This window comes from Physeter macrocephalus, chromosome 11 (assembly GCF_002837175.3).
Source record: "Physeter macrocephalus isolate SW-GA chromosome 11, ASM283717v5, whole genome shotgun sequence".
In the NCBI taxonomy this organism is placed as follows: Eukaryota; Metazoa; Chordata; class Mammalia; order Artiodactyla; family Physeteridae; genus Physeter; species Physeter macrocephalus.
The window spans coordinates 91256356-91278464 of NC_041224.1; the positions used below are offsets into that span (position 1 = coordinate 91256356).

At 42.1% G+C, this 22109-nt stretch overlaps 1 protein-coding gene across 7 annotated transcripts in view; it reads right to left on the bottom strand.

Annotated features, from left to right (window-relative positions):
• Positions 1-22109, bottom strand: part of SEMA6D (semaphorin 6D) — a 52913-nt gene that overhangs the window by 11023 nt on the left and 19781 nt on the right. For 5 of the 7 annotated variants that reach the window (XM_028495695.2, XM_028495693.2, XM_028495692.2 and 2 more), the window contains exons 2-7: positions 2157-2315; positions 1646-1757; positions 1035-1095; positions 860-922; positions 650-751; positions 325-415 (exon numbers count right to left, since the gene is read on the bottom strand). In XM_028495695.2, the coding sequence (XP_028351496.1) occupies positions 325-415; positions 650-751; positions 860-922; positions 1035-1095; positions 1646-1757; positions 2157-2265 (538 nt within the window). In that variant the 5' untranslated portion in view covers positions 2266-2315. Of the gene's footprint in view, positions 1-324; positions 416-649; positions 752-859; positions 923-1034; positions 1096-1645; positions 1758-2156; positions 2316-7506; positions 7528-22109 lie in introns of those variants that run through there. The other 2 variants (XM_028495691.2, XM_028495694.2) reach the window with 2 other exon arrangements.

The following is a 22109-nucleotide window of genomic DNA, read 5'->3' on the forward strand; positions in this document are numbered from 1 at the left end:
GGAGCCTGTGCTCCGGAGCCTGTGCTCCGCAACGGGAGAGGCCACAACAGTGAGAGGCCCGCGTACCGCAAAAAAAAAAAAAAAAAAAAAGTGTTAAGCAGCTTATTCAGGGTCACTGGCCTAGTTAACAGAGCCAAGTGTCAGAATACTTATAATATGCTCACTTTTAATTCCTCTCTTTTGAAAACTTGTTCATAGCTTTTAGTCTTTGAAACACCTGTGTCAAGGTAGCTATCCTAGTTATGAGCTATTTTCTTCCTTTAAATTCCTTTTGCACCTTCAATGTCATTAATCATTTATATTCATTACACTAAAGAATCTTACCAGCAAAAAGGGCAACATTGGTTTGTCTGGCATCAAATGGGCACCTTGCCAAGCCACTAATTTCTTCCCCATCATACTCTAAGGTATTCAACTACAAAAGAAAAATAAATAGCTAGTGTCATATCTGTTCAATGTACATGTTTGAAGGCAATACTGCTTTATTTGCACTGAAATTCTATGGGAAGAATTCTGTCTTTATTCCTCCATAGCATTAGAGATAAAACAAATTACTGGGTCTATAGGAGAAAGGATTTGACGCTAACGACATTCCAGTAAAGGAAGAAAAGTTGATTAAAAAAAAGCACATTGTATAAAATATACTTACCCTATAGTATCTACACATGGGATTAAAAGCATTGGTGCCACAAACAAAAACCATCTCATCGTTTCTCGGAACAAATACTTTAATAAAGTTGTGGCATTCATCCTAAAGAAAGTAACAATTACATTAACATTAGACATTCCATATGCTTACACTGTGGGCTCAAGCCCCCACAGAGACTCAATCTAGTAGGCACTTGTTTGTTCCACTTACCTTATGTTTGCCTTTCATAGCACAGTTTTCTCGATCCTGTTGTCTTGACCGCCATGTCAGTTTCTGTATCAATCAAGCAAACGAGAGTTCAATATTTTAAATATTAAGGGGAGAGGGACATTGCCCAAGTTCTGAGGGAATGCAAATAAATTTGCCAACAACTACACTTGCTCACCTTGTTTGGTATTATTTCTGTTTTGGGGATTTCATTTAAGTTTACTGTGTATACTTGATCCCTGTTGGAAACAAGGCAGTAAGTCATATCATGTGAATACATAAAAATGTTAAGCTGATTCTTATTTTATTTTTACAGATCTGCTTTTATTGTGTTTTGGAGATCATTTGGATTTTCTCTGTCTCCAACAAAGTCAACAAAGAGTGCTTTTTCATTAGTGAGTTGCTTTTATATATCACTGTGGTTAGGGAGCAAAGAAAGCTCTTCAGGCATGGGTCAAAATGCTACTTGGTGTTAGCACAGACATACTTCTAATATTTGCTTGAATAATTCCAAGTTAAAAAAGAATAAAGAATAATTTTTTCTGCTGCTCCTTTAGGAATAAAGAATGGGGTATGATTTCTTGATGTCAGTAATAAAATAAGACTGCTAAAGGTTTTTGCTATATTTTGTTCCTGGTACACAACACTGACTCTTCCAGGTGAATATTTTTGGCTACTTGCAAGTTTTGATCACAATCACATATTAGTTTTTCATGAACTAGACACATTAATGCAAGCACCACAAGAGAAAAGAATTTTAATCTAATAAACCAACGAGAGGAAAATTACCTGCCAGCAATATAAAGTGTGTCTCGAATTTTCAACATCAGCTGAAAGTCCAGCCTATGCTGTGATTCATTGCCTGAAGGGCGTCCTCTAAAAACTGGATATTGCCTTGAATCTGCAAGTAAAAATGGGCTAAACCATCAGTCAGGATTACGGAGCTGAAGAATTGATATACAGCATTGATTAGCTGTATATACTAGTTGTAAAAGGGTTTTAACTAAATTCCCCTCTTAAGGTCTTGAATATGAATGAATAAAGGACAGTGAATGTCAGCAAATGGTCTTTTTCTTTTAACTGAAAACATATAACCTATATATGGGTTGCTTTAGAAAAGCACCTAACTAAACTGTCCCATTTTCTCCAGACACTAGGAAATGATTGTGGATAAATTAGTACGTAAAACATTATAAAGACATAAAACTCTCTCTCTCTTTCTAAAAATGAATATGCTTAGAAAATCAAAACCAAAAAAGCTTCCTTCTTAGAAAAGGAGAATGTTCTTTAGATTACTTACAGTGATAGTCAACAGTATTAAGGGGTTCATCGTCTTCAGGAAAGCTGACTGCTCTCAACTGGGAAATCATCAGAAGCAGCATGTAGGCACAAAGCAGGAAGAACCTCATGGTGGGCCAAGATGAAATCAGAGCAGCCCCTCCTCAGAAATCCCACTTAGCTACGGGAAAACAGAAATAGTTTGGAAAGATCTCTATGCTGTGATGAAACTGTTTTGTCATTTGCAATCAGCTCAGTTTTCACCACCAGCTCTCCAATGTCCCCTCCCATCAGAAAGATGGCAGTGGTGGAGGAGGTATCTCTGAAAACACAGGCCAAAGATGGAATCATGCCAGTCTGATTAAAGCATCTGGTGAGCATATTGAAATTTTAGGCCAATTTGCAAGAGTTTTTGAGGTAACTACATATGTTATCACAGCAAAATCACCAGAACCACAAACAGAAATGCTGGTTGCTGATAAGAACATGGGCAAAGTTGGGATTAGAATTTTAATTAAACTCCAGTCTGCTTCCCTTCCCCCATCCCTGAAATAAATCCAGTACAACTCATCTCTGCCCCCTCCCCCGTAAAATGCCCAAGCTGCCTCGAGAGTATCCAAGGAGCTGATAGTCCTGTTACCCCTCATGGCCCCTTGAGGCTTGCCAAATTCCCAGCATTATTTAAGCCATACCCCTAAATTCTTAAGTAGAACAGTCCCCTAAGCTTAGAAAGAACAACATGAAAGTAATGACATGAATGACCTTGAATCAGGGTAAAAGAGAATTAAAAGAAATGAAATGATTTCATGATCAATCAATCAAGCAGAGAAGGGGCCAGGATGAAGCAGCACAGCTGACACCAGATGACTGGGGAAGCCTATATTTTTACATAAAACCATTTGGACACAAACCAATACCCTAAGTATGCCTGTCCTCTTAGCTTTATTAAGCTTTAGAGCCATACAGGGCCTTAGGGACCATCTAGTTCAACCCCCTCATTTTTCAGATAAGAAAACTAAGACCTAGAAAAACGAAGGGACTCGCTGAATTTCATGGAGCTACTTAGGGCAAGATCAGAGTCCAGACTCACATCACCTGAGTCCCCATCCAGGCCCTTTTCATCAAATTAGATAATGAAATTAAATGGCTGGGGGTTTTTTTTCTTAGAAAATATAGCACTCCAAAAGAATCTTTGGGGGGGTAATGAATACACTCATTATCTTTACTGAAGGGATGTTTCATAGGTGTAGGCATATGTTAAATTTTAACAAGTTGTACAACTACATATGTGCAGTATATTGTATGTCAGTATCTCAACAAAGCTTATAGTGTTAATTGTACAATATTAGCTGCAAAAATCTTTAAATGTTATTAATTTATTAGAAAAATAAATTAAGGCCCTACTGGGCCAATGGGTATGTTTGTGAAACTGTAAAACCTCTGCTTTGCAACAATATCACTCCTTCTTCAACAGAAACTGTCACTTATAGCTACTATACTGAACAGTAAAACATTTAGCTTTAGCCTCAATCTCATATATCTAAGAACTTTAGGTGGGATCATGAGAATCACTTCAAATTCGGCGGGAGTACAACCACTCAACTAATTACTTACCATGCCTCTTTCATCTTCTTAATGTCAAAAACACAGATGCACACACATACATTCTATACAACACTTTCAGTATTTGTCTTTCTAACTAGAGTAGAAGCCAAGTATGTATATGTGGAATTTAGAATCCTAGTTTTTCAAAAAGAGAGAAAAATATTGCAATACGATTTTTCTCAATGGACAACTAATCCAGCGGTAAGTTAACACACTTAAAATACTATATCGCTTATATGTGGAATCTAAAAAAATGGTACAAATGAACCTATTTACAAAACAGAAACAGAGTCACAGATATAGAAAACAAACTTATGGTTACCAAGGGGGAAGGGGGACTAAATTGGGAGACTGAGACTGACATATACACACTACTATATATAAAATAGATAACTAATAAGAACCTACTGGATAGGACAGGGAACTCTACTCAGTACTCTAATGACTTATATGGGAATAGAATCTAAAAAAGAGTGGCTATATGTTTACGTATATGTATAACTGATTCACCTTGCTGTACAGAAGAAACTAACACAACATTGTAAATCAACTGTACTCCAATAAAAATTAATTTAAAAATAAAAATAAAAATGCCCTGCAAAAAAGCCTGGAGGACTGGGCCCTGCGGCAGCATCATTCTATACTCTAGCTGAAAGAGTGTGGACTTTGGTGGCAATGGGACTGGGGCTTGAATGGAACTCCACCACTTACCAGCTAATCGACCTGGGAAAGGTTCTTTGATCCCTCTTAGCATTAATTTCTAAAAGAACTAAAAGCTTGGCACCTACAGCTTCTGAGCAAAGTTAATCTTCCTTGCGCACTTCCTACAGGACACCATGTATATGACCAAGTTGACCTTAAGAATATGAGCAAAGTCTGGGAAAAAGATATCCTAAAATATTAAAGCTATTTGGCCAGTTTTTTTCCCACAAGTGGATAGTTAGTTTAAAATACGAAACGACTGCTTTTAGAATAAATTTTACAACTTGAGCCTATTTATCAAACCTAGAAAAAAAATAAAAAGCAATCACCAACAATCCTACCATCTCAACCCAACAACCATAATGATTTTGTTCTAATCTTCTTGCCACACACACATATTTTCAATCATGACAAAATGACCTCTTTCAATCTACCATTTTTCCTGAAGCAGCGTCTTCCTGTCTTGCTTTTCCACAGTGTTTTCCCATTTATAAAGACCCTAAAGAAGATGTGGTATATATACATATACCACATATATATGTATACAATGGAATATTACTCAGCCATAAAAAGAGTGAAATAATGCCATCTGCAGCAACATGGATGGACCTAGAGATTATCATTAAGTCAGACAGAGAAAAACCAATATCATATGATATTGCTTATATGTGAAATCTATAAAAAAAAGATACAAATGAACTTATTTACAAAACAGAAATAGACCCACAGACATAGAAAACAAACTTATGGTTACCAGGGGAAAGGGGGGGGATAAATTAGGAGTTTGGGATTAACATATACACACTACTATATATAAATAAACAACAAGGACCTACTATATAGCAGAGGGAAGTATACTCAATATTTTGTAATAATCTATAAAGGAAAAGAATCTGAAAAGGAATATATATATATGTATAAGTGAATCACTTTGCTGTTCACCCGAAACTAACACAATATTTGTAAATCAACTATACTTCAATAATAATAAAAAAAAGACCCTAGACATTGAAGCAGTGTAAAAATATGAGATATTGCCCTAGGAATTAAATTCTGCTATTACATCAATCCCAAACTGGATGTTTCTGCTGGGTATCAGAGGAAAAAACCAGAAACACCAATGGATCCTAAAGAAACACAGAAATATCTGCATGAACCCAAGAAGGTAGTTCTGTGAATCTTTCTCCACTAGGACAGGTAACTGAATGGTTCACATTATGTGGGCAGAGCTTCCATGCCCCAGACAGCAAGGCAGGGAGGGGCCCTCACCAGGAAGAGTGTCTTTCACAGCTGTGATTCTAGCATTGAGATTGAGAGTGGAATCACTGCTGACTCACTGGCAAGCACCAAGCTGCTGGCTGAGCCATCATTTCCTGTAACTCATTCATCTGACACTGCAGAAAGCAATTTCTCCCTATACCCCACCCCTCACCAATCTCATCCTCCAAAAATAAAACCCCACCACTAATTACTTCCTGTCCCTGCATAAAGCTTTATTTAAAAAATTACTTTCAGATTTGCCACAGAACTTATAAATGGAAGCATTTAATGTAAAAACATATATTAAAGCAAAGCTGACTAGGGGAGGTAGGAATCTGGAAATACCTAAGAAAAATGTACCAGGAAGGAGATTTATTTGCATGTAAACCCCTCAGACTACTTTGTTCTCACCTTATTTAAGGAAGTATCCCAGGATTCCAGGGCTTGGTGAAATCATCAAACCAGTTATGTGGAATGAAGGCAAGACATGAGGCAGGACAAAATGTTGGAAAAGAACCTAGACCTTGAGGTTAGAAAGATCTGAGTACAAACTTGCTTGTGCCATTTACTTCCTGGCTCTGGAACCTTGTTTAAGGTGAATTAACCCTTTAAACCTCAGTTTCCGCATGTGTAAAATAGGAATAATTACCTTTACTACCTCATAGGTTCTTCTGGGGATTAAATGAGATAATCTATACAAAACGTCTAACACAGAACCTGGCCTATAATAAATCTCTACTAAATCTTATTGAATATTATGACTATTATTGTTAGATCTTATTGTGCAAAAGGGCCAAAAAAAAAAGATATATGTTTACTCTTTCATTTTGTACAGCTATTTATTTACAACTGTTTATGTACATCAGCATAACAATAATAGAGGTATTCTTAGAGGATAAGGTACAGCTTCATAGACATAGGTGCCTCCAAGAAGGAGAAGGGAACCACCTTCCTTACGTGTAAGCTTATAGTAAAGAACATACTTATATGAGGTTATTCCATTCAGTGAGAGAGCAGGGAATCTGAGTAAGTATATTTTGGATTTTATTTTTTGTATGGGCTTCCCCCTTACATTCTTGAGTTTAAACCTAAATATAATGAGGATAACTCTTAAAAGGAGTTCAGAGCTGCCAAGATAGCCAGGGCTTGAGTGACAGAGACTATAAGTTTTTACACAAAACGCTCAACATTCAAGCGGCAATTACTAAACATTCCAAGAACTAAGATTGAGAGAAAAAAGACAATAGAAAATAGGATCACAGGTAACCCAGGTATTAGAATTCTCAGATATAGTTTTAAAAAGTAACTCTGTTTATTTTGTCCAAGAAAAAAAGATGACAAGATGGAGAATTTCACCAGATACCTAGAATCTATTAAAAAAGAATTAAATATAAATTCTACATCTAATAAGCACAGAACTAAAGCTTCTTAATAGATGTGTTTAGCAACATATTTCTTATAGCTGAAGAAAAGATTAGTGAACTGAAAGATAGGTTAATAGAAAATACCACACAGAAACATGGACAGCAAAAAGGTTGGAAAAAACAGACCAGAGAGTAAGAGACACACAGGATCTTGTGAAAAGATGTCACATATGGGAGTTCCTGAGAGTGAGGAGAGAGAGAAAAATGGACAGAAGCAATAACAGACAAGATAATGGCTGCAAAACTGATGAAAGACCATAAGGCACTCATTAAAGGAGCTCTAAGAACTTCTAAATACGAAGAGAAAACACACTTAAATATATCATAGTCAAGATGCTAAAAATAAAAATTTTTTAAATGTTAAAAGCTAAGTTAGTTTACCTTCAAAGAAGCAGGAATACTGACGGATGACTTATCAATAGAAATGATGGAATTCAGTAGACCACAGAATGACATTCTTAAAGTGCTGAAAGAAATTACATTTCAAGCCTAGAATTCTATAATCAGTGAAAATATTCTTCAAAAATGAAGCAAGATAAGATGTTTAAGATAAGCAAAAACTGAGAGATTTATTGTTAGCAGGCCCAAACTAAAAGAAATAGTGAAAGGAAGTTCTTTAAGCAAGATAATTTATAGGGTTGGTTAATACAAGTTCTTTTTATGGTTACAGAATAGTGGCCAAATTTGAAATTAATGAATCCCAGATAGAGAAATTGATCTATAGTCTGTCTCTCTTAAAGCTATATGAGTTCAAAGGAAATGAGAATTCAGAAATGCAGTAGGCCTACTTAATTTTCTCTGCAGTCCAAAGAACCCAGAAAGAACCATGCTGATTTTAAATGCCTGGCTCTCTTCTGGAAATGCTACTTCTCAAAGAGGAGCTGTTTAGACCCTCATACTCCCCCTACACCTCAGGATCTGACAGTGGAGTTGCTTCTGCCCAGTTTCCCAGTATTTCTTCTAGACTTTGGGCCTCCATCCTTTTACAATAAAATCCTGTGCTTACTTGAGGTTCTGCCCCTCCTCCTTTCTTTTAGCTGATAACTTCCCAGTCACTTTCTCTAAGAAAAACATTTCAAAGACTTTAGCAGTCCTGGTCCATGGTTCCACTCTTGGACTTATCAGCTATAGCTTCTTCACCTCAAAAATCATGAAGTCAAGCACTGCATGCTTTGATCCCAAACTTCTGTCCCTCCAGCTTGTTTGACTGCTTTCACCAGACTACTCTTCCTTCTCATCAGGGCCTTCAGTCTACTAACTGCTCTCCTCTCTTCTCCTAACTTCTAATCCATTATTCATCCGCAGTCTTGTCATACCACTTTATCCATCTTATATGGAATATTCAGTAGTCAACCACTTCAATAATACTTTTGTCTGTACTCTGACTCCCTCATCCCTTGTTACTGTGTCAGACTTTCTTGCAAAGTTTCTACCTAGGATGAACACAGCCTTCTGCACCTTCCCCAGAGCAGCTGAGCTGCTGTAGGGAAGACAAGCACGGGCTGCAGCAATTTGGTAGGTACTAATGTCACAGAATTCTTGACCACCAACTACAACTCCCACTATAAAACTGTGGGGATCCTATGTTTCTCTACTAGATTTGCCCACACCCCAAATCAGTAAGTTTAAACTTTCCCCATTCACCTCAAGGCCCTCATCTCTTCTCCCTCCTCATAGCTACTTCACATAGAAAATAAAGCCGTAAGTTAGGAACTTCCTCAATCCTTCCCCCTTCCCATTACGAAGAACATCAAACTATATGCTTCGTCATGAAGTTTTTCCTCCTTCTCTCCTGTTTTAAGAGGATTTCACTCCCCAACTCCCCTCCATGTGCTTTAAACCCAACCCCTTCTGTTTTTCCTGGAACAGAAAAAAACATGGATTATATTCTTCTCTTCCAGCATGTTCTATAAATTTTTATTGCTTAAATATTATCCATCAGCACTTAAATTTGCCCACACCCCTCTCATCTCAAAAACAAAAAAAGGTGAAAAAGCTCTTGTCACCCCAGACCCTTCTCTAGTCACCGCCTATCTCTTTCTTTCCATTTCCAGACACTGACAAAAAGTTTTTCATTCTCACTGTTGTCATCTCACCTCCCACTCAGTCTTTTACTTCCTCTGTTCTAGCTCCTCTCTCAATAATGTCTTTTAGTAAAAACACTGATGACCTCCAGGTAGCTCAATGCAATGGATACTTTCCAGTCCCATCTCATGTAATCCCTCAGTAGCTTTAGATGCAGTTGACTGTCCACAGCTTTTTAAAGCACTGTGGTTCCTTGCCTTGCCTTTTACCACATACTTCTGAACTTTTCCCTACTTTTCTGTCTGCCCCTTGTTTGTCTCCCATTCATTCTGTAGATGAATCAAGAATGAGCTTTTCAGAATATAAACCCCATCATAGAATCTCATAATCCTCCAGGAACTTCCTATTACTCTTAGGAGAAAGTCCAGATCTTTGCAATGAGGCTTTAAGGCAGTTCCTCTTCTGAGTCCTGGCTCCCTCTCCAGCCTTATTTTGAGTCTCTCTCCCTCTTTACTCATGCTTCTACCACCCTGGCTATGGTTCTGGCCCTGGAATGTGTCGTATGCCATCTACTTCCACCAAGCCTTTGCTCCTCCTTTCCCTCTGGATGGCCCTTCTTGCCTCCCATCCTTGGCCTAGTTAAGTCCTCCTAGTTCTTCAGAGCCCGAAGAAGAGTCAGTCCCTTGGGACAAGCAGGTCTCACAGTTGTCAATACTTGATACAACTGTGAATAAACTGTAAATGAAGGAAGAAACAAAAGAACTAGTCATGTGTCCTGAAAACTACCAGCTCTGCTAAATCTCTCAGGGCAAGATTAGCATTTTGGATTCCTGCCTGATTTAGATTTATTTCATACTGTTAAACAAAACAACAACAATAACAACAGAGAGCAGGAGACCCAGGGAGGATGAGCACCCTAGGTTCTGCTCCCAAAGAGCATTCATTCTTTTATTTGAGTGTGCTGTGAACTACAGGAGAGAAGCAGGGTGGGCCTGGAGCTGCAGCAAAGGGCACCATTCACTCCACAGTCTATGAAATTCCAGGGGGCAGTGTTCACATTGCAGTCCATGAGAAGGACGGCCCATGGAGTTACAGGAGTTATAGGTCTACGGCCTGACAGCCCCACATGACAAAACGGAAAAGGAGCAATGGGTTTAAGTAGATTGAAAAGAACAAAGAGAAGGAAGTTAATTGCTATTCCTTGGAACCTACCAACACACGGAGGGTTGTAATTGAAGGTCAACTACAAAAGAGAAGTTTATGTTTATAGAGCATTCACATTTCTAGATACTAGGCAGTGCGTTCTGTGTAGGGCTATGGATTTTAATCTGTGTTCAACATCAGTATTTAATGAGAATGGTGTGACAACCAGGCTGACAGCATAACCTTTGGAGTATAAGAAGGTGAGAAGAAGAGATGATGATACAGATTCCAGGAGACCTCTTAGCAGAGTTGGGGCAGGGTACTCTGGGCACTTCTCAGCAGCTTGGGTAGCTACTTACATCCAGGCTCACCAAGTGATTCTTTTTTTTTTTTGCGGTACACGAGCCTCTCACTGTTGTGGCCTCTCCCGTTGCGGAGCACAGGCTCCGGACACGCAGGCTCAGCGGCCATGGCTCACGGGCCCAGCCGCTCCGCGGCATGTGGGATCTTCCCGGACTGGAGCACGAACCCGCGTCCCCTGCATCGGCAGGTGGACTCTCAACCACTGCACCACCAGGGAAGCCCTCACCAAGTGATTCTTGACTGATGGAGTCTCTTGGGAGAGCATCAGCTCTCTCATTTAAGGAAGCTCTACTGTCACCATCTCCCCCTCGGCCCAATCCTCTCCTGCACAAGGGCTTGGGGACCAGGGCACCATGTATGAACAAATATATCCTCCCTGACCCTGGGCCAGGAAGAGGTTTCCGAAAGGCCCTTGACTTCAAGACCCTTCCTCCCTCTGGGAACTTGGGTGCCCAGGTGAGAGGAAGAGGCTTCCTGCACTGTTCTGTTACTGACACTTTAACAACTTAAAACATTGCCCTCTGGCATTTTGAGGAAATGACAAAGCAGCTCTCTGACTCACCCCCCAACACAGCTGAAGCCCTGCTGACACACCAGAATGTGTAAGGATGTACATTCTGATGGAGCAGGGAACAGTCAGTCTGGAGGATTGGGAGCTTGGAAGCATAAGGAATGTCAGGGCTGCTTCTCCCACTGACACCAGCAGCAGGAGAGGAAGGGACCAGGCACCAGTAGATCTGGGGTCATGGACTTGCTATGTGACCATGGACAGGAAACCTCACTTTTTGGGCTTGAGTCTCTTCATGTAATAAAAGGGAGATAAATTGAAAGTGTAGGAGCACTTTTTCTCAGCGTCCATGAGCTCCTTCTGAGGGCTGGACGGCAGAATCCAACTTCCCTGCCTGCTCAGATAAACATCCTGGTGTAATACCCACTGCTCCCACGTTCTTTCCCCTCCACATACCAGCATCTCAAGTGGCTCGCATCACAAACAGTATCTCCCTGATCCTGAGGCTGCCTCCTTTATCTCCCTGTCTCTCACCCCTTCCCCAGCCAAACTGCTTTGAAGAGAAGTCTCAGCCCACTGTCTCCATTTTCTCACTTTTTATTAAATTTTTAACTCGCTTCAGTCTAACTTCAACTCTTGCCCATCAATCACCTTATGGTCAAATCCAACTCAATCCTCTTTTTTTTTTGGCCGCGCCTCGCAGCACGCGGGATCTTAGTTCCCCGACCAGGGGTCGAACCCATGCCCCCTCGCAGTGGAAGTGTGGCATCCTAACCACTGGACGGCCAGGGAATTCCCTCAATCCTCATTTTAAATCTTCTTTCATCTCCCTGAAGTATTCAGTCATGGTGGTCCCTCCATCAGGTCTTGAAGCTCTACTTTTGGCTTTCATAGTTATCTCCTCACCTCTCTAGCTACTCCTTGTCAGCAACCTTCCCAAACTTGTCCGAACATGCCCACCCTTAGATGTGGTTCTTCATGGTTCTGTTCAGGCTCTCTGAAGAGTCACCCACATTACACACACCTTCTTCACTACCACTGATTAACTGATGAATCCTCACTCCACATGCCCAGCAGAGATCATACTTCTCTGCTCCAGATCCAGCTTGCAACTCTCTTGCTAACTATTTCAGCTCATAAAATATAGGCAACTAAAATTTGGAAGGTGCAAATCTGAACTTCAGATACTCTGTCTTGACTTGTACTACTGCTAAATTCCCTACAGAGGGCAGGCTCTGAGCTCCAAGTGCTTGGGTTCAAATTCATGCACTATCACTTACCAGCCATGTGACCCTGGGCCTGTCACTTCACCTCTCAAAGTCTCAAGTTTTCATGCATAAAATGAAGATAATTTAAGCACTAATATTACAATGATTTAATGAAATAATCTGTGTAAAGCACGTAGCCAAACCCTTTGCACCTGGTAAGGATCCCACAATTACAATTATTATTATTATTGTTGTTAGTAATATTTTTAAGATCCTACTCAGTCACTGAAGCCTTAAACTGGGAGTCACCCTAGATCTCTCCCCCTCCATCATCCTGTTTCCAACCTGTCAGTACATCCTGTTAATTTCTCTTTTCATGGTTCTAGAATCTACCCTGAACTGGTTTCTGCCCTCGTAGACTTTTAGTTTATTCTCCACAAAGCCACCAGAATAATCTTTTCAAAGCACGAATAGCATCGTGTTACTTCCTTGTCTAAAAACAATTTTATGGTTCCCAAAGGCCTCTATGATAAGGTCCAAATTTATTTCCAGGATTTACAAGGTCCTCCACAATTTGATTCTTGCCAGCTTCTCTGTTTCAGCTACTAATGCTTCCCAATCTTCGTCCCAAAAGTAGTGTCTTCTACACATACTATTCTCTCTCAAAAGCCCTTCCTGGGGGCTTCCCTGGTGGCGCAGTGGTTGCGCGTCCGCCTGCTGATGCAGGGGACACGGGTTTGCGCCCCGGTCCGGGAAGATCCCACATGCCGCGGAGCTGCTGGGCCCGTGAGCCATGGCCGCTGAGCCTGTGCGCCCGGAGCCTGTGCTCCGCAACGGGAGAGGCCACAACAGAGGAAGGCCCGCATACCACAAAAAAAAAAAAAAAAAAAAAAAAAAGCCCTTCCTGGAAATTGTCTACTTACCAGATCAGAATGTCCCTGGCCTTTGCCCCTTTCCCATTCTTCCAGCTACCCCAAATCCTGCTCCCTTGGGTGCTCTGTTCCCCTCAGGATGACTGATCATACTATGACACTGTAAAGACTTCTATTACAGAACTCACCACCTCATCATAATGTTACTTATTTTTACATTTTTCCTACTAAACTGGGCTCTGCTCGAGATAGAGAGTACGTCGTATTTGTCCTCTTTATCCTTTGCATGAGGCACAGGGCCTGGAATGTAGGAGGTCCTCAGTCATAATGTAAAGGATAGAGAAAAAAAGAAATAGATGGAGGCTGTACACGTGGCTGACTCAGCTGTGGTGGCACAGGTGCCACGGCTTGAACACCTCGTCGTCACCATCGCCCCAAACACCTGGAGTCTTGGGTCTACCATTTCCCTGCAACAGCAGTAGCACACAACCCTCATCAGCCCCAGGCGTTTCCAGGTGCTCCAAATCTAAGAGGTTCTTGCAAATGGCAACAGATGCCTCCTTTCACACCCTCCCATCATTAACAAACTGCTCTTTGATCCGGGAGGCATGGGCAACACAGGCCAAAAGAGTAAGTGATTTCCGTCACCCCTCACTGAAATTCTGCCTCATTCTGCAGCTTTCCCAGAACAAGGAAAGGAAAACTGAGCTGTTCCTGAAATTAAAGAGTGGGATATATGGAACTGGCAGAGAAGGAAGTCTGTTGACTCCCCACTACCCAACAAGGAAAAATAAAATAAAAATCAACCTGCCTAATGGCTGACTGATGCTGGAGATTCTGCAACGGGAAATTCTTTTCTTTGGCTGACGGACTTTTTTCCAGTTATAAAGTATGTAGTGCTGGAGCGTAACATAAGCCAGAAATCAGTATGAATACATTTGTAAGATCTTTCCTTGGGGCTAGATTCTGATAGAAGAGAAAAGAAAGAAAGGTGGCAGTAGACACCATGGAAGGCAGAAAAGGGCACACTGCAAGGGTATGGAAGCCTGCTGTGTTCTTTATTAATGCCTTGCTTTTATAATCAATGTCTTCCTAAAAGTTGGGTCAGTTTTGTTTATTTTAATTATATTTTACATGCATGAGGAAAGCTGGCTATTTAAAGAAGTTTTCTGAAAATTAAAGCAGCTCTTATGTCAGGTTTTCATTTTAAGTCTAGGTTTTCTTAAAGCAAAGCATACCAATATCTCCATCAGTAATGCTTCTGGTCAAATATTAATAATTCAGAAAGGAACAGCACTTAAAAGGAATTGAGCAGGAAGGGACAGAAAACAGGATCTAACCTGTCTCTGCCAAATTCTAAGCAAATCAGAACAGGAATCCCAGAATTCGACCTCTGATCAGAGCCATGGCTCTGGGGAGCATAATTCTAGTGACACCTTGCCTACAAGATTTTGCCTGTCCATCCTAACTCAAATCGGGTAACATTTTAAAGCTAAACTGACCTAGAAACAATCTTCATTTAAAGTGAAAATAACAAAAGAAACTAATGAGAGGATGAGCCACATATCTAAGCAGAGAGAATCTGCTACCCGGGCAGATGACAAAACACATCAACCTCTTAAGAGATCAAGATGAGGACTAGTTTTGCGAAAATATAAAATATAGGAACCATCTGCAATTTAAAAAAAAAAAAAAAAAGAGAGAGAGAGAGAGAGAGAAAGCAGAAGGTTGCTGTAGCAGAAATGAATACAATGGTGTGTCCTTTTTCCAGGGAGGACTGCAGGGCTTTCAAGGCTAACTAGTGACAAGAGACATTAAAAGCTTTTCCTGTATTATCTCCTCCACACGTGTGGTCCCTGCCAGGCTCGGCTGCTCCCCTTTGGCCTCCAGGAAAGGAACTGTTCTAGACAAAGGAAGGGCTCCCGGTTTCAAGGGATGACTGAGATGCCAAAGGACTCAGCCTGTTTTTGGAACATTGGCTTATTCTACTAGATCACCTGCTGGGGCTGCCATATGGCCTGCGCAGACATTCTGTTCAGGCTAATAGGGCCTGGGTCCATGCCTGGTCCTGCCCTCTGGGCTGGGATGACAGAAGTAGAGCATGTTTGTTCTGTTTCTACTGACTCGTCTGATGCCACCACTATGGAGCCATAGCTTTCAATATCCTGTATGGGGCCTGTTTTAGGTTTTCAAAGAACATGAACAATACCCAGGCAAGGGAGGATTGAGGATGGGCTGCTGCTACTATTCCTAGGAGATAAATTAAGGGGCTTAAGGTCCAAGAGTGGTAAAGCTGGTGCAGAACCCAGATGTCATGGGAGTCTATTGATGTATGTTTCTCATTCCTGCCAATGACAGGAATTTGCTCTACGTGAAGAAGCTAATGTTTTCCTGTTTCATCTTCTGCAAATCACCTCACCAGAGGTTCCCAGGTGATGTCATGATTTCAAATAGCTGTTGAAGGGTTTACAGAAGGGTTAAATTTAACAACCCTGAGAAAGCAAAGTAGACTTTAAAAAAATTTGTAAAGCCAAACATTCCTGGTCCAAGCACTATGGTTTCCAGTTGCCAAAAATATGGCCTTTGTATTTGCCCTTTGTATCTGAAAACACAGTAACAGCTGCTTGTCTATAGCAAATGTGGAGAATGATTACTAACTGCTCAGAAGGATCTATGATAAAGCACTAACATTATCTGCATTCCATTAGAGAATTCAGTTCTGACTTGTTTTTAAAAATCCACTTCCTGGGTGAAGAGTACATGGGACCCTACCATTGTTGCAACTTCCTGTTAGTTTATAACCATTTCGAAACAACTTCTAAAAATGTTATTTTGTTCTACTGATGGAAATGAGGTCCCCTGGTGAGGGTTCAGCCAACAGACCTGGACTAATAAATTGGCGCAAGTGAATTTTTACGGCCAGAAAAAGCTCTGCGAGGGCCCAGGCTGGGCCTCTCCTTATGGGGATGCTAATTTCACCCCAGACGTCAAACATATCAAACACATCTAGAGATAACAGGGGACTGAGCAATCTAGATTCTACTCCAGCAGCCAAGAGGCCGCACCTCCTCTGGCTTCAGTTTCCTCATCTATAAATGAAGGGTTGGGCTAGAACATCGACCATCTCTAAGGCCCGTCTAAGTCATTAGATTCTATTGATTCTGAGTTTGGTGCCTGGGTCGAAAAAGGCTCTTTACCGAAAGTAACAGAATTCCCAATTCACACTTCTAAATTTTTCCTATAGCGCTGGCGTTGCCTAGGATACAAAATGCATGTGCTCCCTCTCTGAACCCCGAGACAGGAGAGCTGTGATCGCTGCCTCTGATCTGTAACACCAAACCACAAATGGGCTCTGCAGTACAAACCGACTGATGGGTTGAACATGGAATGTGTCTCCACTGGCGCTTATGAATGTGGATGTGGCATTCTGACTCTATGCCAGATAGAATGGCAGAAGATGCGTTTTTTTCCCCTCCTCCCAATCACGTGGTCTTGGAAATACTGCCTTTAGGTGCTGCCCTCTAACTTCCCTGGCCCCAGGGGTGAGGTGGTGCGGCCCCTCCCACTGGTCAACAGATCATTTCCAATTTCTTCTTTAAATTGTGTGATATGCTTGTGGGAAGCTCAGCTCACATACACCAGGAACCTCTAGGTTTCTTAGCCCCTCTCTGTGTCCCCAAATGTACTTTGTAGCTGATCTGATGGAGGTATTTCACTAACTTCTGTGTGTGAGGGTGTGATCAGGAACTCCCAGCTCTCAGTGAGAGTCATCCCAGACCAGAGAGTTGGGCAACGAGCTTTCACTTTTATAGCACCTTGCACTTTTTAAAGCAAATATACCTTATCTATTTTGGTCCTTAAATGTTTAGGACAGAAATTATTATCTCCATTGAACTCCATGTCAGCCTCAAGAGAACAGAAATGAGGTCTGTTCCGTCCTCTGCTTTATCTTTATAACCCACCATGGTGTCTGGTACCCGGCCTCTACTTAGTGCTGGTTGAGTTAGTGAATGAATCTCCACTGTATAGATGAGGAGGTAAAGAACTGCTTGAGGCCAGGCTGTTAATAAAAAGCTTCTGGGGGCTTCCCTGGTGGCGCAGTGGTTGAGAGTCCGCCTGCCGATGCAGGGGACACGGGTTCGCGCCCCGGTCTGGGAGGATCCCACATGCCGCGGAGCGGCTGGGCCCGTGAGCCATGGCCGCTGAGCCTGCGCGTCCGGAGCCCGTGCTCCGCAATGGGAGAGGCCGCGACAGTGAGAGGCCCGCGTACCGCAAAAAAAAAAAAAAAGTCTTCTGGGTCATCTGTCTCTAGGTCCACTGCTCTTTCTATCACCTTAGTGGCTAATCTCAAGAGAGGCTCAAAGTGGATTTCGATGGAAAAAGAAAAACCAGGTTCCACAGTGACATTCAGCGGTGAGCTTACAAATATGAGGCCCAAGAGGGACCAGAGGTCAACATTTGGATGTCAGTTCTCTTAGATGACACCTCTTTTGGCACCCCAAACTGTGGGTATATGAATTCACTGAGTTCTAATAACAAACCTGCTTCTCCTGTCTCTTGGCCTTTGCATGTGCTGCGCCCACTCCCTTGAGTGCCTTTCTTGTCCTTTCCTCTTCCTTTATGTGGCCAATTCCTAATCAGAAATCACTTCCCACCAGGCTTTTCCCTCTTTTCCTCCTCCTGCCGCCAAAATCTGGGCTCACATTTATCGGAGCACATAGCACACAATATTATATTTCCTTAGTTTCTCAACATCCTCTCCCCTCCCCCAGCTCCACACTGTGAGTTCCTTCAGCATAAGGACTGTGTCCTTTACGTCTGTAAATACATTCCTTAAAAAGTGGTTGGCATATAGGTTTTTAATAGTTGTTGGTTAAATGAATTGATACATGCAACTCCGTTATCTTTTGAAGAAAAAAAAAACTTAAAAAATCTCCAAAGAGCACTTCTTCCACTCATGGTGAACTGCTAGCAACAGGTCATCCCCCAGGTCACCAGTAACAAACAGACACACAGCGGCATGGAATGATGCTGCAGTAGGCAGGGAAGGTGTTCTCTCTTACAGCTGCTGATCTGACCACAGTAAGACTTGGGCCTCCACTGATTTTGCTATCGCTGGGATGAATATATAGGACTTAATGCACCAATGATATTCTCTGTCCCATTTCCTACAATGACCAGTGCCTTGGACCTGGGGCCCCAAATTCTATCCCTGTCACAGGCAGCATCCTGGGGAGGTACAGAAAAAAGTGTTGCTTTACACATGCAAACGGGCTGAACATTGTTGAAATTAGTCTGGTTACCTTTGGAGGGAAAAGTGTGGCTGCCTTTCTTTTTCACCTCCTACCCTTATTACAGACTCACAGCTCCTGGATAAAAAGGAAAGATTATCAAGCCAGGGGAGATGGAGGGGTTGAGGTCTTTTGTGTAAAGGATACATGGACAAAATTGGGGTTACAACCAGATTTAGTAGAGAACCCTAACCAGTACTTGAAGAAGAAAGATAGGAGGGACCTCTGGGTTTCCTCCAAAGTGGTTGTGTCTGTACCAAGCTGGGGAGAGAGGGAGAGCTGCCTCTTTCACGTTGGATCATACATGCTAAGGTCCCAGAGAGCCCTCAGGGTGGTGGGAACTCAAGTAGCGGCAGCCACTAACAGGCGCGATCTTCAACCCCATGGAGGTGGGGCTACTCCTTTCGAGGTGCCCTAATCAAAAGTTCCCAGGCCCTAAGCTCTGTCTCGAGTGATCATTTGTACCTTGTCCGCTTACTGTGTCTTTTGCAGCATCCATCCTGCCAAAGGGAGGAGAAATGGAAGCCACTGTGAAGGAGCACAGGGGTCCCGCAGCAAGGGTACCACCCGCAGGTGTGGGGTACAGCGGCCTCTTGCGCTCCCAGGGCCGCCCTGTTGCCTCTTTGGAGGTGAGATAAGGGGGCATCGCTGCTGACTAACTCACCGTGGTTTTTCAAAGAGAAAAGTGAGACCATGTGAGTAAAAATACTCTGTAAATTGTAAAGGTGCTATCCAAGTGTGAAGAAGTCGCATTATTATCAGTGCTTTATTTAGCTTCTGCTCAGATAAATATTAACATGCCTACTTCCCTGCATGCAGCTATACTGCAAGGCGAGGGCCTTGCTGGGCCTCCTGCTCTGGGCTCCTGCTGTTCTCTGGACCAAGAACACCTTCCATGGCTTCTCCTCTGACTGGCAAGTTCCTATTCGTCCCTTAGGACCCTTCAGCAGTTTGAGCCCTTTTCCATTTCTCTCCTTTCACAACACTCCATCCATTTTCACTGTGGGTTGACCATGGTGGGTAGCACTGGCCATCTACATGCTTGTCCTTCTGATTAGACTGAGTTTCTGGAAGGCAGGATCTATGACTCCTTAGTGGAAATAAGTTCACAGGCCACTACATGAAATATTTACCATGGCTGCTCCACTAAGAGAGCAGGGTTTGCTGGGTACCGCGTACTCCTCTTGTGTTCATGGGACACACCTGGAGTTATGTGTAATATGCACATTCTAGAGACCGGAAAAGTAGAGATGATACTGATCACAACAAGCCGTGGCTGAATGCTAAGGAAGCACTAGGCATTGTACTAAGCACTTCCTAGGAGGCTGGTGCTATTTTCCCAAATTTTCAGGTAAGGAAATAAAGAGATAATCTGTCTCCAGTCACAAAACTAAATAGTGGGGCTTAAGTCAATTTGACTCCAATGTCTTAATCACCACACCAGAAAAAGATAATGCAGAAGAGACAAAAAGGAGAGGAGAAAGAGGCCTTTGTAATTTATTAAGAAAAGCACACTGTCATGTTTTTAGCTTGACTTATTACTGTTATTTTAAGATATGAACAGCACTCATCTCTTCTTCTAGTCTAATGATCTAGCAGGTAACTACAGCAGACAAATAAATAAAGATTCCATGAAACAAAAAACTAATAAGAGAGGAGTTTCATGCTGGAAGCAAGCGAAGATCCTGTCTCCCTAAGGCTTGGGAGTTGGTTTCCACCTCTTCTTCCTACCTCCACCTTTGAAGCAGTCAGGGGCCTTTTTCTTACCATCCCTGACCCAACATCAGAGCCTTCAAGTTGTTTCTGGGAGTGACAGGGCAGGGATGCAATGGGGACCCACCCCCCAAAGTCAGGGAACCTCCTCGTTCAGGTGTTCCTGCGTGGACTCAAATTGAGGGTGGAAAGCCCGCCAGGCCCCTCTCTGCTCCTTGGTCCCTCAGAGTTAAAGAAAGGCTCCCTTGGGAATCTCTTCCTTTAAATGTCCTGCAGGCCATGCAGAGTGGATGGGAGTGGGGGCGGGCACGTAAGAAGGCAAGTCTCCACCTCTGAAGGCTTGTCTACTTCCTTTAGTAGACAAGTGGAAACTCTTATCCACAGCCCACCTCAACCCTGAGAAATGGCTGAAAAGGGGGGTCACTGTGGAAACCCACAGAAGGAGCCATGAGAGGATGGCCCATCTTCTCACCACGCCTGAGAATAAACACCCTCATACAATCCAATGAGGAAATGGACTTTAAGAACACTCTGGTTCCACCACCTATTAGCAGTGTGACCTTGGAAAAACTACTTCACCTTGCATCTGTAAAAAATAGAAAATAATTGGACTATCTTAAAGGATTGTTTTAAAGGTTACAGGCTTAATATTCAGAAAACCTTTAAAACTGTACCAGTCAAATAAGTGCAGTAAGTATTAGCTATTATTATGGTTATTGCTGCTAGTATCATTATTAGCATAACTCTGTTTCTGTGTGCCCTGCCCTGTGATAATTTAATCTTTTCTGAAGACCACCTCTGGTGATTTCAGTGTCTTCTTCTACATTCCAAATTCTCTCTTGGAATGTTCTTTGGAAGACTGGACAAAGAAACTGCCTTTCCCTTTGCCTGGCACTAGGAATAGAAACACCTAAATAAACCACTCAGCAATCAGGTGAGATCCTCATAAATGCAACTGTCAGCACATTAGATGATAAACATTTTGCCACTATAAATGCAGCAAATATACTTAATGTCATTATTTTTTTTGAGATGCATCACATACTCAGGCCCACCTCTAATATCTATCTTAAAAGAAAAGAGCCATGACACAGATGATTGAAAGCCCTGAGACCTGGCTTCCTGGGGAAGGCTGGGGAGTAGAAGGAATGCTGCTAGATTTCCACAGTGGAAAAGTCAGTCAAGAGACACCAAACTGAATGACTGAATTCCTTGTTGTGGGAAAGGTGAGTTAGGTAAATGGAGAACTCACTCCTGGAGTATTCTAGAAAGCAAGGGTAGAGGCCAGTGCTATAATATAATACCTCCCAGTCCATGGTGTTTCAAGTATCTAGATTCTTAGCCTTTCAAAGAGCTAGAATACTGTATGGCAGTTTAAAAACATGGTCCCCAAATATTTTTATACTGTTCCCATTTAGAAGTGGGTGTATAGATCCTTCTTTTGAATCTGGGATATGACTGCCTGAATAACAGAATATGGTAGAAGTGATGTTATATCACCTTTGGGCTCAGAACATAATGAATGGGCAGCTTCCACCTTCTGTTTCTTCAGACACTTTTTGAAGCCAGCCACCATAGTATGAGGAAGCCCAAGCTGCCTATGAAGCATTCACGAAGAGGCCCAGGTAGAGAGGGACTAAGGCTGTGGCTCTCAGCCCTAGTAGATCTCCCAGATGACAGGCAACACCCATGGGCTTCCCACATGAGTGGGCCAACTTGGAAATGGATCCTCCAGCCCCTAGCTGAGCCACCCAAGTTGATACAATGTGGAGCAGAAATGAGTGTCTCTGCTGAGCTCTGCCCAGATTGTAGATTCATGAGTCAAATGAATGATTGCTGCTATTTTTTTTTGTGTGCGGTA